Source organism: Antechinus flavipes, chromosome 1, assembly GCF_016432865.1.
Source record: "Antechinus flavipes isolate AdamAnt ecotype Samford, QLD, Australia chromosome 1, AdamAnt_v2, whole genome shotgun sequence".
Lineage (NCBI taxonomy): Eukaryota > Metazoa > Chordata > Mammalia > Dasyuromorphia > Dasyuridae > Antechinus > Antechinus flavipes.
Genome location: NC_067398.1, coordinates 227,305,810 through 227,325,357, shown reverse-complemented (window position 1 = coordinate 227,325,357; position 19,548 = coordinate 227,305,810). Strand labels below are relative to the sequence as shown.

Here is a 19,548-nt window from a genome sequence, read left to right as displayed (position 1 = left end):
ACAAATAAAAAACATTTGGAGATTTTTATCTCATATCCTGAAAACTGGCAAAAAGATCAAATAGTCAAAGTTGGCGGGGTTGTAGGAAGACAGGAACATTAATACACTGATGGTAGAACTCTGAATTAGTACCTCCATTCTAGAAAATAATTTGCAATTATTCAAATTAAGTGACTAAAATGTCCATACCCTTTTACCCAGAGATGACATTTGGGACTTATTACCCAGGTAAGAACAAAGTCCCTGTATATACCAAAATATTTATAGCAGCATCTTTTGGATTGCAAAGAATTAAAACAAAATCAATGCTTATCAATTGAGCATGGATAAATAAATCATGGTATGTGAATGTAATGGAATACACACACACACACACACACACACACACACATATATATACACACATACACACACATATCTATATATATATATGCATCATCTCTTAAGGGTATATATGTGTATATGTGTATACATGGGTGTGTGTGTGTATGTGTATATATCTATATCTATATAAATACACATACTTAAGAGATGATGTAATGTGAAATAAAGAGTGAAACACATAACATAATGTATTTGACTGTAATAATAATGATTATAACAATGTAAATAAAAATAATCACAAAATTCAAAAGAGACAGTCATATAAAATTACAAAGAACAAGCATGACTCCAAAGAAGAAAAACGAGAAGACAGCCATCTTTACCTACTCATTTGCAAATATAGAAGGTCCATGAGTGTGATAAATTTTACATATTTTCAGACTTTTTCAAGGTAGAGATCTGTTATATTGATTTTTAACCCTTCCTTGCTTTTTATTTTTGTCTTTAAAATATTTGTTATATGGGATGGCTCTTTGGGAGGGGGAGAAGATACTGGGTAAAATTATGGTGACGTTAAAAAAAAAGAATCAAAAGGCATCAATAAAAAAGCATAAGGAGTTTCCTACCACCCCTCCCCCAATCCACCAAAGTAGTAATAAGTTTTTAAAAAGGAAGAAACATTGAGAAAAATAATTTGTGACAAATATGCATGATAAAAGATTCAATAAATATATAAAATATAAGGGATTGCTACATATCTATTAAGATTAATAATCATTTTCCCATTGAGAAATGAAAGACATAGACACTTTAAGAGGATGAAGTACAACTAATTATTGTTTCTGACTGTTAATTGTCTGAGTGTGGTATAATTTTTACATGAAATAGGCATAATTATGCTTATGATTATGTAACAGAATGTGGGTTCATGTATTTCTGCTATGAGTTATATATGAAATTATAAGAAGACTGAAGATGTAGATTCATTACTTGTGTATATTAGAGGTTGGCTGTGGATATGCTTGAGTGAAGTTTTTTGTGTCTGTGTTGTAAGGTGTGAAGTGAATGAAAGTCGAGGGGCGGGGGTGATGTTTGTGATCATCAGTAATGTTTGTTCTAGACAGGACTGTTCTGATATGGATTGGACTAAATAACATGTAAGGTCCTTTCCACTGCCAAGATTTTGTGAAATTGTTAATAACTACATAACTTGTTTAACTTCTTTTGCAGAAATAAAATAAAATAATAAAAAAAATAATAATCAAAAAATCAAAACAACTTTTAAGATATATTAAACCAAATTGGGAAAAATGGCAAAATTAAAATAATGCTGGAGCTGCAGGAATTATGCAATGCAGGAATGCAGGAGCTCTTATATTGCTGTTGACAAACTGGTGCAAGTGCTTTGGATAAGAATCTGGCAATATATAGTAAATGACAGATCATTATGAACTGTACAAAAATATATAAAACTTCTTTATTTCACTATGAAGTGAAAAACTCTTAACAATGATTACAAAATAGCGACAGGTAAATTATACAATATTAATGTACATGAATGTTACTGTGCCATAAAAATGACAAATGTAAAATAATAAAGACCTCTATAAAATACAAAAAAAGATCAGAAGAACAAGATTGCCAACCAGATTATAACCATATTTTCAAAAACTCAAAGTTATAGTAATACAAAAATAGATTTGCAAAGTGGAAGAGGACAAGCATTTTATTACTTTCACAGAAAGAATGTGGGTATATTGGAAAGAGTGATTGGAGAGTAGGTCTTAGATCCTAATGCAGATATGCTGAAATGCAGATACATGGACTTTAATGAATGTAGATAATAAGGCTTGTACTGTTTATTATACATAGTTGTGAAGAAAATATTCTGCAAACTTTAAGGAGTTATATCAAATTGTTCTAATTAAAATGCAAATAGTTTCAATTTTACAGTTCTATCTGTATTATTTAATGTTTAACAATTTTACATTTTTTGACATTAGTATTTGATGAAGTACATAATTAAAATTCTTTTTTTTTCAACTTTTACTGATTAAAACCTAAAAACATAGGAAATTCCAAAAAATAAAAGATGACAAACACCAGCTTTTAAGCCTTCAAATCTATGTATGCACAGTGAAGTATAAATAAGTATAGAGATCCCCTCAGTACAATATCTATCAGGGAAGATTTTTTAATATTATTTCTACCAGCATCCAACATACACATACACACACACACACACACAAATACAAATATATATAAATTTTAAACTACTCCTCTGAAAAATTCTGGATATAGATTTGTGATGGAAATTATCATCTGTGTCTTTTTAAATGCATGTTTACTTTTTAAATGTATTTTTACTTTTTTAATGTTGTTTGCTTGTTTTTTATCCTTTTTGTTCTAATTTTTTTTTTTTTTTGCACATGTGTAAGTAAGTTATTTTTAATTGCTTGGGGAGAGGGAAGGAGAAAGGGAGTAAAATTTGGATGTGAAGTGAATGTTGAAAACTATCTTTGCATATATTTGGAAAAAATGAAATACTACTAAAAAAATTCTGGATTCCTATGCAAGTTATTATGCTTCTACTTTTTATCCAATCTAATCTATTTCTATTGGTAATGTGACCTGGTTAACAATGGATGCCTTTGCTACAAAGTGATCTTAGTCCCCTAAAACAATTATTACAATCTAAATGTTACAGAATCAGGAGAGTTTTCCTCTTTAGTATATGATAGAAAAAATTTTTATTTCATATACAGTATTTGCTAATAATGAATTTTGCCCCAAATACTTTATAAACTTCCCCAATGGGAATTTAATTAGGCAACTTTGCTCAAAGGCATCTATATTGTACAAATGTAAAATAATTTATGGATAAACGTTTTGTATTTTCAACTCAATAATGAATATATTCCATTGATCAGGCAGCCACACACAGGTCAAAATCAGATTTAACTTAGCAGAATATCAAAGCAGTAAAAGACTTTCAAGTACATTTAGTTAAAACCAAACCTGAATAGGAAATCATTCCTCCACAACACACCTCATTCAAATGATTATCTAGCCTGAGGTTTCTAACAAATAGAAACCTAGTACTTCCCCCCAAGATAGTTCATTCTATTTCTGCATAGCTCTAATAAAGATGTTCTTTTCTAATAAAAATATTCTTTTTTTTTCTTTTTTTTATCATAGCTTTTTATTTACAAGATATATGCATGGGTAATTTTTCAGCATTGACAATTGCAAAACCTTTTGTTCCAATTTTTTCCCTTCTTCCTCTCACCCCTTCCCCACAGATGGCAGGTAGACCAATACATGTTAAATATGTTAAAGTATATGTTAAATACAATATATGTATACATATCCATAGTTATTTTGCTGCACAAGAAGAATCAGACTTTGAAATATTGTACAATTAGCTTGTGAAGGAAATCAAAAATGCAGGTGGACAAAAACAGAGGGATTGGAAACACTATGTAGTGATTCACACTCATTTCCCAGAGTTCTTTCACTGTGTATAGCTGGTTCTATTCATTATTGAACAAATGGAACTGATTTGGTTCATCTTATTGTTGAAGAGAGCCATGTCCATTAGAATTGATCATATACTATTGTTGTTGAAGTATATGATATTCTTTTTTTAAAACCTAAATTTACTGCTTTTTAACTTGTATCCATCGCTCATAGTTATATCCTCAAGGGTCAAGTAAAAAAAAAAAAATGCCTCTTCCAATGCAAGTCCTTCAAATGGGAAATGTTTATTATATTATATGAAAATATTCTCTTCTTCACTCTAACAGTCCCAGATATTTTCAGATAAACTGATATGGACAAAGCTCAGTACCTTTTGAAATATTTATTTTTCTCTTTTGTAATATAAATAGCAAAGTCACACTGCTTCAAGAAAGTTTACAAATTTTAAGAATTTTTAAAAAAGTATGCATTTAGATTTAAGAAGATCAAAAGTTGGGCTATACATTTCAAATCAAGTTATTATAAAAGCAGAAACCATATGCTATATTTGCTTGCAAAATTTTCCCCTTCCCTTTCATCTTATGAAAGTAATAGGGAAGGAGATTATATAAGCACCTGATAAGCTAGCCTGATGCCAGCCTTTGTAACTTTTCTTAAATCTTTGAGAATCTCATCCATTCTTACTAAAAAAGAAAGGACAAAATTAATTGGAATCAGTCCTGTGAGAATTTCTTCATTTTTTTCAAGACAGGTTTAGCATTTAAATTTAATATTAATATTTGAACAAAAACTTAACTACCTTTGGTTCCAATCAAAGAACTCCCACTGCAGAAGTAGTTCCAGCTCATGGCTGGCTTCTCCTCACAGTTTGAAAACACACTGTCTAGAAGGCCTGATATCCTTGAGCAAGTTCACTTCAAGAGATTTAGTGGAAAGATAATAAGGAATTGAGTGTCAGATATTATTTCTCTTTCTTCATAAAAGAAATCTAAAAAAGCAAGCAACTATTCTTTCTTTTAGTTAAATTATTTGTCTTGGCAAGTACATAAGTTTATGATGACTCCAACAACTGTTTTTTCAGAAGCAGGAGAAAAAAGGGAAGAAATAGCACAATAGGAAAAAAGTGGGGAAGCAGAAGGGAAAAATATTATGTATGTGTTAGTATAAAATAAATTATTATAAAAATCCACATACCTGATTGGGGACTCAAAAATATCTTTCCTTTTTGTTTCTTTTTTTCTTCATGTAGATGAATTGCCTAAAAAATAAGCAAGGTGGATTAATCATATGCACAAGAAAAGCTCATTAAAAGAACCAATATTTAAACTATATAAGAAAATTGAAATGGATGATTTTAGTGTCATGATGATATTGTTCATTAAATGTTTAGCAAGTTCTATAATTTTTTTTCTTTCTTTCTTTTTTTTTTTTTTGATGAGGCAACTGGGATTAAGTGACTTGCCCCCATACAGCTGTCATACAGCTGGAAGTATTAAGTGTCTGAGGCCGGATTTAAACTCATGTCCTCCTGACTTCATGACTGGCACTCTATCCACTGCACCATCTAGCTACCTCAACAAGTTCTGTAATTTTCAATCACATAAGTTATTAACTTTAAAATTTCCTTCCCCTTTCTACCAGATGGTACAAAGCCAAAGAAAATAATGAACCATAAGCTACAATTTGTACTTGGAAGGCAAAACGTAGAGATATGAAATAAAAGAACATATTAAAACAGTAATTTTAAAAATGTGTTAAATATGAAATTTATATAAATATGTAAATACTGACAAATTATTTTTATGCTGATAAATGCAGTTACTTTTCAGTTATGTTAATATGTTTAATGAGTTTATTATTGTTATTTTAAAAGGAATAAAAAATATTTGAAAGATTTATAAGTTTTAATTTCTAATATGGTAAATATTGATAAATACAGACCACATGATTAGATTTAGACCATTGGGATCCTCAAAATTTTTTAAATCTGTAAACAAGATCTGGAGACCAAAATATTTGATAATTGTTGCATTAAAATCATGATGTCATTTTTCTACTAAAGTTCCCTTATAACTTTTCATCATGGTATGGAAGGGAAGCTTGGTTACTAAAAACCAGGACAATAGAAAGCAAGCTTTGCTATTCTCTTACATTATGCTGAAAAATACTTGGTATGTATCCTCTTAGCAGAGGAATAGGCTTCCTATTGTTGGGACCAACTTTTTTGGTTACAGTATCTTCTGAGTTATAAAGAAGTTGTGATCTTTAGTGCAAAAGATACTCACAGGAATGTAACTGTGGGTCCTTGTTTCATTGAAACATAAAGCTTCTGATAAGTAACTGCAAAATGAAATGAAGTACTAAAGAGATTCAGTGGCTTCTTTTGAGTTTTGACTGAGGCTTACCTGATTGAGTTTGCCGGTTTGTTTCAAGGGACCAGGGGAAGGAGACCCAAATACACCATCTGATTTAGACACACCTTCAAAATAAAGAGTATGTTATGATTCTACTTTAAATAAAAGCAGCATCTCTGTTAAAAATTTTGCATGACCAAAGCAAAATTATCTTATAAGCTAATTAATTACTTTAAAATTAAAATATTTTACTGATTCATTTTGTTACTTCATTACATTAGTTTCTGAATAAAATCTTTCTCCTCCTTCATTCAGTAAGCCATACTTGGGAACAAAGACTTAAGAGAAAAAAAATAAGTGAGTCAGCAAAACCAATTATCAGTCAACCATATCTCCCACTATATGCAATATTGCCCATAATCCCTCACCTCTCCAGGAAGTGTGTTTCTCAACTTCTCTTGACTTGGTCATTATAATTAGTTTTCAGTTTTGTCATTTTTGTTCCATTTAAAATTAATTTCTAATGAATTTCCATAGAATCCTAATGAATTCCTCATTCTTGCTCTCCCCCTACTTCCTGCCCCTGAATTACTTAACTGTAATTTAGTATTAGAGATGAAAATTATTTGGCTTAATTTAAAATTAAACAATTCATATGGACTATGTATATTTTCCACATGAAATAAATTAGAAAACCTCTATAACACTGGATAAATGATTTATGAAAAAGAAAACATGCAGAATAAGAATATTCTGGAAGGTTGTGATCTGAACTGCTGCAGGTAATATATACAGCAATAACAAATCTTATTCCTAAGAGTAAATATTCTAATCTGAACTTCTAGATAGTTTATATGTGCTTAGCCAACAATGGTGATGAAAAAGATGAGGAAAAACATCAAATAGATGAAAGATACTTTTTCATTTCTAATGTAAGAAAAATAGGAATATAAATTGAAATTGATTCTGTTTCCATGTATACCTAGTTCCATGAAAATTCAGTAAGGGAAACTGTTAATATATGGTATCAATGAAGTGAGCAACTATTTGTTTTGTACAAGATAAATACCAGACTTTGGAATGTTTCCCAATTATGACATCATCTAATATATTATTCTTTATGTTTTAATAGACTGTTTAAAATGTGCACTACCACTGTAAAAGCTGTTTAAGTTTTTTTGTAATTACTAAAGCAAAGAAAAAACCTTTCCTCAACCCTCACTCTGCCCCATGCCCCTTCTGTCTCTTAAGTCTCCCTTATTTACTGATTCGTTTTCCATTGCCTACAAATACACTCCAGATTCCATCATTAACTTAAAAAGTAAATTAAAAAAAATACCTTCTACTCTTTGCCTCTAACTTCCTTTCCCCCCAGCTATTTTCTTATACCTCTCCTTTCTTTGATAGCCAAATTCCTAATAAAACTTATATATCCTCTTCCTCTTTTCTCACTTAATAACTGTAATATTTCCAAACTTGTCACTGGTATAACTTATTTCACTTCAAGGCTAAATATAAACCAAATACCTGAGTTTGAGAATTTCTAAAAAACTAATCGGGACAATGATATAATTTTAACTTTACTATTACAATGTGATGCAGCAAGCAGGCAAAATGAAGCATATACACACAATATAAACAAAAAGAGGTTTGTATTCTTCTGTAAGAAATTCACCCAGCCAGAGGATGAGGGAGACATACTGAGGAGGGAACATTCTCAGAGTTGGAATTCAGTGGCAAGTTTATATAGCAAAAGAAAGCATAATGTTTGCGATTATCACTGTATAATTTTTTCTCCAAAAAACATTTCACATATCTCCTTTTTTACATATAAAATTAAAGCTTGAAATTGGGGAAAAAAATCTTAACTAAGTCAAATTTATGAAAATAAAAATCATTTCCCAGTTGATAAATGATCAAGTGAATGAGCTGTTTTGAGAGGAAGAAATACAAGCTATCAGTGGCCTTATAAAAAATGCTATATATTATTAGAGAAATGCAAAAAGAAGGTCAATGATTAGTTCTACTTTATATTTAGGTGGCTCATGTAGTCTACAGGTAAAAAAAGCATTTATTAAGTACCTACTACATGCCAAGCACTGTGCTGAATGCCTACAGAAAATTTAAGTAAAAATTTTCATACAAGTGAAAAAAGTTTATTTTCATTTGTATGAAAATCACATCAACAGGCTGTGCAAGACAATTGTATAAATATGGATGTATATATTGGATTTAACATATATTTTTACCATGTTTAACATATTTTGAACTACCTGTTATCTAGTGGAGAGAGGTGAGAGAAGAAGGAGAAAAACTGGAAAACAAGGTTTTGTAAGGTTGCAGAATTATCTATACATATGTTTTGAAAAATAAAAAGCTTTAATAAAATAATAATACAACATAAGAAAAAAGAAATAGGCTGTGTATGTGTGTGAACACACATCAACACAACTACACTCACATATACCTTCTCCTATTTATCTTTGGGCTTTTCCTCAAAGGGCATTTTTCTAATGGTTCTAAGAAGTGTATAAAAAGGTACAATGGAAAAAAAAACAGTTAAGAAATACTGCATTATTTTTCTTTTCCGCTTCTACTTATGTGATTTTTTTCCTTACTAGGCTTACAAAACAGAATAGAATTTGTCTTTTGAACAGAATGGTAAGGATAGATAGAGCTTTGCATACAATTACTTTTATTGTTTTTTAGTAATTACTTCAGTATTTTTAAATTTTATTTTATAGTGGTTATTTTTATAGTAGTTCCTTTATGTTAATATGGAAAATTCACAGTACCAACATTTTTTTTCCCCTGTAGTCCCTAAAAATGTAGAATTATGATAGCCTTCTACTTCAATTCGGAGTCTTTATTCAGAAATAAAAAGAATACTTTCAAGGGAGATGGCTTTATTTCCTCCCTCTAAGTTTACCGAGTTTCTTGGTACTTTGGTAACTAAAAAGAAATCATTTAATGGAGATAATCAACCCATTAAAAAAAAAAGCTGGGAATGAATTTGAGTTACTTCATTATTAGCAACAATACTTGCTATGTGCCCCCAGTCTCAAGTAGATTTCTAGGTAGTTATTTTAAATTGCTGAGGATAAGTTGAGTAAATCTTGTAAGGCTCCCCCCCCTCCCTCTAATATAAAAGCTGTTCAACAACACTACAGTTTTAGACATGGAAGAATGGCTGAGCAACTTGTCATCTATGACATTGAACTGATCTTTAGAAACCCTTCTACTCTGCCCCCCCCCAAAAAAAAATCAAGAGATCCAACTGTCATAAGAAGTCATAACTGACTTTTAAAACTAATTTCTTTTTTCTTTTTCTTTCTTTTTTTTTAGTGATCAATAATTACTTTATTTTTTAAATTTATTTTTTATTTTTTTAGAAAATATCTTATTTTATTTTATAATAACTTTATATTGAAAGAATCCATGCCAGGGTAATTTTTTTGCAACATTATCCCTTGCACTCGCTTCTGTTCTGATTTTTCCCCTCCCTTCTTCTACCCCCTCCCCTAGATGGCAAGCAGTCCTATATATGTTAGATATGTTGCAGTATATCCTAGATACAATATATGTTTGCAGAACCAAACAGTTCTCTTGTTGCACAGGGAGAATTGGATTCAGAAGGTAAAAATAACCCGGGAAGAAAAACAAAAATGCAAATAGTTCACATTCCTTTCCCAGTGTTCTTTCTTTGGATGTAGCTGCTTCTGTCCATCATTTATCAATTGAAACTGAGTTAGGTCTCTTTGTCAAAGAAATCCACTTCCATCAGAATACATCCTCATACAATATCGTTGTTGAAGTGTATAATGATCTCCTGGTTCTGCTCATTTCACTTAGCATCAGTTCATGTAAGTCTCTCCAAGCCTCTCTGTATTCATCCTGCTGGTCATTTCTTACAGAACAATAATATTCCATAACATTCATGTGCCACAATTTACCCAGCCATTCTCCAATTGATGGGCATCCATTCATTTTCCAGTAAAACTAATTTCTTTACTTAATCAACAAACATTTATTGTCTACTATACACTTTGTGCTAGGATGGAAAGAAAAATGAAAGATCTTATGTAGAAGAATAGGCATGGCAGCCGAGTTCTAAAGGAAATTAAGGCTTTTACAAGGCAGAGATGAGAATGGAGTGGAACAGGGAGACAGTTTCGTTGGACCACAGAATGCATGAAGAGGTATAATAAACAGAGAGAATGAAAAGGCAGGTTGGGATGAAAGATCTTATGTAGAAGAATAGGCATGGCAGCCAAGTTCTGAAGGAAATTAAGGCTTTTACAAGGCAGAGATGGGAATGGAGTGGAACAGGGAGACAGTTTCATTGGACCACAGAATGCATGAAGAGGTATAATAAACAGAGAGAATGAAAAGGCAGGTTGGGATCAAGTTAGAAAATATCCTAAATGCCAAACAGGGAAATTTGTATTTTGTATAAGACATATTAGAGAGCCAATGGAGGAACCTGGTCACACCTATGCTTCAGGTATGTTACCTTTGGCAGTTTTGTGTGGTAGATGAAGAAAAAACAGACTTGAGTAAAGGAGATAAATGGAGAAGTTACAGCCATAGTCCAAGAGATGGTCATGGGAGTGGAGAGACTGGTCAATTAGTTATGAAAGAAGAAAGATGAAGAGTGGAAGATGACTCCAAGCTCACAACTTGGGTGACTGAAAGAAAAGTGGTGGTGTCCTCAACACAAAAGATAAGGAGTTTTATTTTGGACATGTTGAGTTTGAGATGTTTCTGGGACATCCAGTTCAAATAAGGCAACAAAAGCAAATGGAGATGCAGGATAAGAGTTCAGAAGTTGGACTAGGGTGCTATATATATATGTATAGGTTCATTTTACATAAAGATAATTAAATTAATGGGAACTGCTAAGACAAAAAAGAGTCTGGACTATACCCACAGTTAAGGAGCAGCACATGGATGATCAGCTACCAAAGAAGACTAAGATGAAGTGATGAGATAGGTAGAAGAATCAAGAGAACAGTCATAAAACACAGAGCACAGAGTATTCAGGAAGAGGGGGTGGTTAATAGGAAGCACTGCTAACCTTTTGGTTGACAGCCATCTCCAGCATTTCCTCAGCCACTTTTAGGAAATGATTCTCCTAAGTACAGGTCTGGCCATGTTATATCTCTAGTCAATAAATACCAAAAGCTCCAAGATCAAATAGAAAATCATTTATTTTTAGATCCTTAGTAACTCTTCAGTCTTCTTACACTTCCCTTTCCTCATGTACTCCATGATTTAGTGATACTAGTCACACCTTGCGGTTCCTCCCAAAAGATATTCAATTTCCTGATTCTGCTATTTCTACTTGGTTGTCTCTCATGTCTACAATTATCTTCTTTCTCATCAATCCTTTTGACTTCTTTGAAGACTCAGCTAAAATCCTACCTTCTGTAAGAAGTCTTTCCCATTCCTCCTTTTTTTAGTTTAGTTGTTTCAATGATGTTTCCCTCTTTAGAATGTGAGCTCACCAAGGGTAAGGATTTTTGATTTTTATTGTATTCTGACTGTGCACATTGGCACTTAGTAGGCATTTAATAAATGCTTCTTGAAGGATAAAAATTGAGAAAAAGCCATTAGATTCAGCAATTAAGAAAGCATTGATAACTTTTGAGAGAATGGTTTTAGTTGAAAGATGATATCAGAAGCCATACTGGAATGAACAAATAAAGAGAAGACAGCTTTGTCTAGAAGCTGAGTTTCAAATGGGAGAGCATATTATATAATTGCTTCAGGAGATATAGAGATCAAATGAGAGGTTTTTTAAGGTTGGGGAGACATGTTGGTAGGTAATGAAGGATAAATGAATTAAGAGATATGTGATGATTACAGAGACCTTTAGTTAGAAGAAACTGGAAGAGATAAAAGATTTGCCTTGCTAAGAAAAAAGGATCAAGTCTTATTTCTGGAATAAGCATGCTTGTTCAACTAAGCAAATAACAATACTGAAGAATTCTTAAAATGGAGACTTCCAAAATGAAAATATTAAGTTATTATTATTATTACCATACCTGTAGCTCCTTTATACTGTGGGCAATCTTTTTTAATATGTCCTTCTCTTCCACAAATAAAACAACGTTTTTCTCTTAAGTCTTTGTCATCTTGTCGCTTCCATTTTTCTAATGATTGCCTGGAAACTTTCTCTCTTCCCATTTCCAGTACTACTCCTCTTCCTTGTTTGTTTTTCTGAGGTGTACTCTGCAATTTCCCCTCTTTTACTAACATTTCTCTTTCTGTGCTTTTATTTTGAATTTCTTTGTCATCTTTGTTTCTTTTTTCATTGTTTTCAGGATATCTTTGGTTTTTAATATCTTCATGATCATGCCGGCGCCTCACTCTGTATAAAAGTATTACAACAGCATAAATTATACTATGAAAAATTTTGACATTAATCTTAACTCCTCCCCTCAACAATTTTAAAAAATATTTTATACTAAAAAAAATATTTTTATTAAGCATTTTAAGTTGCATTCAAGAGCCTTCAAATACACCATACTGCAATCCATCTACAATCAATCAAATCCAACAGTAGCTCATTCTTGCACAATTTATGAATTAGGGCAGAACTCCCTTCAGTTTACATTAAGATACCTACTTAGTTCTTCATTTTATTTTTTTTTTCATTAGTTCTCTTGGGATTCTCGACCTTTTGTTCTTTCATATGAATTTTGTTATTTTTTCTCGATCATTAAAATAGTTTCTTGGGAATCTGATTAGTATAGCACTAAATAAATAGATTAGTTTAGGCAGTAAATTATATTCACTTGGCCTATCCAAGAGCACTTAATAGTTTTCCAATTATTTAAATCTGACTTTATTTGTGTGGGAAGTGTTTTGTAATTTTGCTCATATAATTCCTGACTTTCTTTTGGTAGATAGATTTCCCAAATATTTTATGCTATCAACGGTTATTCTGAATGGAATTTCTCTTTGTATCTAATACCTACTTAGTTCTAAACACAAATACTTTAGAGAAAAAGATGGAATCAGAGAAACTGGGGGGAGATTTACATGTATGAGACAGAGTGAACAGAACTTGGAAAACATCTTTATATATATAACAATTTATATAATAATTATAACACTGAAAAGGAAAACAATCATGAAGAACTTTATAAGAACCCTGATTAATGTAATGACCAACCATAATTCTAGAGAGCTGATGAGAAAACTTACAATCAAATTTATGTAAATTACCCAAGATGATATGTGCCAGACATGGTGCTAAGTGATTTACAAATATTACATCTTATTTGCTCTTAACAACTCTGTGAGGTAAATACTATTACCATTCCCAAGCTACAGTTGAGAAAACTGAGGCATCTAGAGGTTAAATGATTTGTTCAGGGTCACAGAATTAATTTCTGAGATTGGATTTGAACTCAAGATATCCTGACTCCAGGTCCATTGCTCTCTCCACTATGGACCTGGACTGTCAATAGTTAAAAGAAATATGGGGCATCTGAATTTCTCAAAAAGCCATTTCTTACAGGTACTTATGCAGAAATCATATATAACTATACCGAAATTATATACTGGATTCATAAATGATCAGCTACTTGGGCATTTTGTTGTGTTTCTACAGAAAAGGGACAAGTCTTTAGTCTGCCCCTCTGCAACTGTTTTCAACACTGACCTCTGCATTTTGGTTAGCCTTGCAAAAGAAACAGGGTAAAGGGAGGGAAAATTTATATAAAAAAGGGGAAAATACAGTTCTAAATCCAAATGGTATAAGCAGTAAATTACAAATTCTCCTGATAATACTTAATACGGTTTTGACCTATAATGGGGAAAGTTGTGAGGTTGGTAATAAAAATAAGTGACCTGGGTTTCTTTCATCTGAATAAAAAGAAGTGACTGAATTACTTTCAAGCAGTTATAATGGATCTGTTTTAACAAAGAATACAATTTTAAAGTGTATCTTATTCTCCCCTAAATGTTAACATAATTTATAGTACTAGGATTTTTCCCAGTTCTCTTTTTTTTGTGGGGAAGAGGGGAATACATACACACACATATATAAACTTTTTCAATTAACAATTATTCCTCTTCCTCCCCATCTCTACATTTTATAAAAATATGAATAATCAAAACAAATTCCTCCAGTGGCCATTTCTAAAAATATATTTCTCATTTGACATCCTGAATTCAATTCACTATTAGTCCTCTGGAATTATGAACAGTAACCACACTGGCCAGAGTCCCTAAGTTTTTCAAGATTGTTTTTCTTTCCACTATTGCACTTTATTGTGGAAATTGTTCTTTTGGTTCGGCTTGTTTTATTTTGTATCAGTTCACAGATGACTTCCCAGGCTTATCTGAAATTATCCCTTTAATAATTTCTTACAAGGAAATAGTATTCCATTTAATTCATATATCAATTTGTTCACTCATACTCCAACTGACGGGCATCTTCTTTTTTTATAGATTTTGCCACTGCAAAAAATATGTGCCTGTATAGCATACATATATACACACATACATATATATTACTACAATATAGCTTTAATGTATCTGTGTGTACACATACACACTGTGATATATACAATATAATATTAAGACATGATAAAAGTTTTGGTCTCATGGATCTTTTTAGCTTTTTACCAAATCAGGTCAGTTATCTGTGCTGGTGTGTGTGTCTGTCTATATATTTTATTTATATTTGAATATATGGATCTTTTTCCTTTTTCTTTGATCTCTTTGGAGTACAAGCCTAGTAATGGTATCAAGATATCAAAGGATATAAGTAATTTAGTGACTTTATGGGAACAATTTCATATCATTTTCCAGAATAGCTAAATCAATTTCCAGAACATCTACATCAATTCACAGCCCAGTTTACCGACAGTGCATTAATGTGCTCATTTTCTGGAAGCCTCTCTAAAAACTGTAATTTTACCTTTTCGGGGGTGGGGTGGGGGTGGGGTGTCCATCAATTACTTCAATTTGAATTTCTTTAATTATTAGTGACTTTTTCATATGGCTACTGAGGGGGGCAGCCAGGCAGTACAATGGAAAAATCACTGAGCCTGGAGTCAGGAAGACCTTAGTTCAAATCTGACCTTAGACACTTACTAGCTATGTGATCTTAAGCAACTTAGTCCTCTTTACCTCAGCTTCCTCATCTAGAAAATGAATTGGAGAAGGAATGGGAACCCTTTCCAATATCTTTGCCAAGAAACTTAAAACAGCGTCACAAAGAATCAGAAACGACTGAACAACAACTAATGGCCTGAATTTCTTATCTTGGACTTAGCTCATTTATAAAAGTGAATAAAAGGAAACCCCCGCTTTGTAAAACAGTAACTTACTTTCTTCTCATGGGACAGTCTTTCATAAAATGTCCAATTTTACCACAAATTCTGCAACATCTGTCATTTGGTGCCAATTCTCCTTCTGTTAATACTTCTGGGTCAAAAAAATATTCCTAAAAAAATATAACTTAGTGAAATTCTGGATTAGGATCAACTTGAAAAACCAAGGGTCTTGGATATTATTTAATAGCATGCATTTCTATTTTCAGTAGCAATAAGCATTCACATTAAATACCTTTTTTTGTTTTAGGTGCTATTCTAAGTTCTAGGGATGAAAATAGAAAGAAAATAATCTTTACTCTCAATGACTTAATAATATTTTGATGAAGCATTCATTAGGTTGGAAGAATGGTTTGGAATGTGAAAAAACTCATAAAGGGATTCTCATAGCCATAAGGAGTCCTTTATTCTGTGAAAAGCACATGGGCTAACCAAAAGAGTCTAATGGAGGGCTGAGAGTGAAGAGACACTACTCAAAAAGTCAAAGGTGGTGAGGGATAAGGAAAGCAAGAGCAGGATATCTAGAGAGGTAGGGAGGAGACAGAAGAGGGTCCTCTGGGAGAGCAAACTCCCATGGATATTATGTCAGCAAGCACATTATGGGAACCCAGGAACAAGGATATGCTAATATGTTCATCACAAAGGTTATTATCAGGCAGGACCTTCAACTGCAAGATTCTTGAGACTAAGGAGTATTCATTATTTAGGTCCAGGTACAACATAGTAGCTGAAATTTTTCGATGACAAGTCAGATATTCTTTGAAGGTAGCTTAGTGGAATAAAGATAGCAGGCCTAACTCCTCCTCCCCATTTTCCAAGATTACACCATTCACTCCCAGCAGCTACATTCCTAAGATGACCATATCAATCCCAAGACCAAATGGCCTGGGTTTCTTGAAAAGCATTGGGGTCTCTGTGGGAATTTTGAAAAAGATACGTGTATGAAGATGATAAATATAAGGAAAATGCAAATAAATATTTAAATATAAGATAACTTAGGGTGCGGAAGAGGTTAAGGGAAAAAGCATTTATATAGCATCTACTACATGCTAGGCACTATGTGAATTTCTTTACACATAAATTATCTCATTTGATTCTTTCAACAACTCTGGGAAGTTTTGCTGTCATTATTCACATTTTACAGTTTTAGGAATCTGAGGCAAATAAAGTGACTTGCCTGGAGTCACACAGCTAATAAGTCTCTGAGGATGCATTTAAACTGATTATCTCCTGAAAGAAATCTAAGAAAAGCCCTAGGAAAATCAAAATTCAGAGCTTCCATGTCAAAGAAAAATATTGCAAATATCTAATCAACAGTAAGCGGTATGAGGGAAATTTAAGATTTCAGGTATAATTCTCTTTGTGTTCTATACTGTATATCAGGGTAGGTAATATGCTGCCCATGGGCCACATAAGGCCTCTGAAATCATTTATTAACTGAAACTAGGTATAACAACCTCCCACTGCTTGAGTTTTATGAGTTGATAATTTTGTATAGTCCGTGAATGATGTTATAAATACCTAACTGGCCCTTGGCAAAAAAAAAAGGTTCCTCACTTTTGTGGTATATGGAGATGCAGTGCTAAGATTATAATAAATAATAAACAAATTTAAGATTGCACAAATAAAACATTATACTTTTATTTTCTTTAACCACAAAAGTTATCATTTAATAAAAGAAGATATTAATGTTTAGCTACCCTTCTAAAGTTTGTAGGTCTAAATCTCCATTAGCTAGTTGCTCACAGTTTAGATGAAATACTATCACATTATTTGCTCTGAACAGGTGACTGTGCAACAATCATAATAGTGTAAAAGGGCTAACCCTATCATGACAATATAGGAAATGAAACTTGGTCTATTCATGTGTATAAATAAAGCTCCTCACATCTTCAAGCATTATCTCCTCATCACTGCATGTAAAAAAACTGACATTGGATTGTGCTGGCAAGGCTGAACATGAAAAGAAGAGATGGACATATAAGACTGTCCCATCACCATATAATTTGAGAAAAGTGATACAGAGTTAATGATCAAGAGACTAAGATGTTGATGACCACTTATTCACACCTTAAAATTTTGACTCCTGAGAAAAAGCAATAATTATAGTCTACCATCCTATTAATCATAAACAAATGGTGCAAAAATTTTTTTGGGGATAAATTTCTACTTTATGTTTTAAGTTAAATATAAAAATTAGGCTTTTAGACATTCAACCATTACAATCAATAAGAATTTAAAAAACATTTTAAAAAAAAATTTCTAGTTATTTTCATTATTTCCAAAACTGACACTTACCATTTTTGAAGGATATTCTTTAGGGAATCCTTTTACTGGGATACCAAATAGTCTTCTACCATTGATAAAAGCCTTCATTATAAAATTTGTCACTAAGAAGAATTAAGAAAAAATTAGATTAAATATATTAAAAGAAATACAGAATTTAATATATGTCCAAACAACGTAACTTACTTTTTCTTGATAGTCCAGCACCAAGATTATGATTCAAATCAAAGGGATCTAAGTGAAGAAAATTATTTGATAAAAGTTACTTCACAAAATTAAGAGGTTTCTATTAACACTGATAATTCCATTATCAGAATTTGTAATTCAAAAGAAAAAAAATAAACAAATATAGAGAGAAAAGGAAGTAATAGACAAAATATATCTACTCAATTAACAAGAAAAATATAAAGTATCTCCTTTTCTTCCCCATTTCATTTGCTATTTATAATTTGAGAATATATACATAGATCAATTTGCTTTCATCTTAATAACAAATAAAATTATTCTCCCTCAGAAAAAAATCTCTCCCATAAAAATGTCTCTTTGTTATACAATTTGATTAGTTTTTAAGTTCCCATTTTCCATTTCAGATCTGTTATTGGAAGATAACCAAGAGAAATGAGAGCTCAAAGTATATGGTTCTATATTATGAAAAACTAGAAGATTATTAAAATTAATAATGAGGGTTCAATTCTAGATTAAAGTGTAACAGAAATGTGAACTATTATTAGTATAATTTTGGTACCTAAGTTTGAGAGTATTGTACTATCACTATTAAATACTCAGTGGTGGAAGAATATTGTGAAAAATATATGGTTTCATGTATCCTTAATTCTTTTACCTTTTTCTTAAGTCTACTATATTAAACAAATCAAAGTTTCTAAGCAGAAAAATCTGTTCATATTAACAAAATCCATGAAAAAAAACTGCATTGTTTTACAAAATCCATATACTATACATAAATTTGGGAATGAAGAGTTGTCTTATAAAATCTATTTCCTCTAGTTTTAGACCAAATCCTACCAAATTTGTTTAATTAAGCTATTTGATGAATCACAGTTATTACTATAAATGTCAATTACTTTCAAGGATGGTAAGTTTTCATTTTTAACATGTCTATTATCTCCCTTAAAGATTTATTTTTAATATTACAAAAACCAGTAGTTACCTGCTCTAAGGAATGGTCACTCATTTCAGTAAAAACATAAAGCAACATAAATTATCTTGTCCCTTTTCAGTGCTAGCATAAAACCGGCATATAATTTTGCTTATGTTATAGATTCCAACTATGATGCCCTGGTTGTTTCAGCAAACAACAATGTAAAATCAGTCATCATTTGTTATTGTTTATATTTTGTGTTTAGAGGAATAAATAACTTTCCAATGTACTCTTAATAATATATTAATAATAAAACTGAAGCATGCAAAGTAAGTCCCAACATAATGTTGAAAGTGAAAAAACCTAAAGCATCAAACTCTCTTGCTATCTAATTACCTGTATCACCTATTGTGTGCACACTACAGAGGAAGACTGGCAATTTGGGTAAAGTTTTGGTCAAACGAAAATAGTTTTCATACATCTAATTTTATAATTTTTTCTATATGTTTCCCATCTTTCCTCACATTGTTGCTCAGTAAACCGTGCATGGATCATTACAGCACACTAAAATGAGGTAAGAGTAGCACACAAAGCTAAGGACTTAAATGTTCCATTTTAAACAACCTGTTTGCACAGAATGAATGGAATGTTAGAA

At 31.7% G+C, this 19,548-nt stretch overlaps 2 protein-coding genes across 5 annotated transcripts in view; one reads left to right on the top strand and one right to left on the bottom strand.

Annotated features, from left to right (window-relative positions):
* The window catches only part of LOC127561895 (tubulin polyglutamylase complex subunit 2-like), an 877,998-nt gene that overhangs the window by 783,525 nt on the left and 74,925 nt on the right, over nucleotides 1-19,548 (top strand). The gene's annotated exons all lie outside the window — the stretch shown is intronic.
* Nucleotides 1-19,548, bottom strand: part of TUT7 (terminal uridylyl transferase 7) — an 88,163-nt gene that overhangs the window by 11,800 nt on the left and 56,815 nt on the right. For all 4 annotated transcript variants that reach the window (XM_051997041.1, XM_051997057.1, XM_051997033.1 and 1 more), the window contains exons 23-28: nucleotides 17,981-18,028; nucleotides 17,807-17,898; nucleotides 15,506-15,621; nucleotides 12,206-12,531; nucleotides 6,210-6,283; nucleotides 4,999-5,062 (exon numbers count right to left, since the gene is read on the bottom strand). In XM_051997041.1, coding sequence (XP_051853001.1) covers nucleotides 4,999-5,062; nucleotides 6,210-6,283; nucleotides 12,206-12,531; nucleotides 15,506-15,621; nucleotides 17,807-17,898; nucleotides 17,981-18,028 — 720 coding nt within the window. The remainder of the gene's footprint in view (nucleotides 1-4,998; nucleotides 5,063-6,209; nucleotides 6,284-12,205; nucleotides 12,532-15,505; nucleotides 15,622-17,806; nucleotides 17,899-17,980; nucleotides 18,029-19,548) is intronic.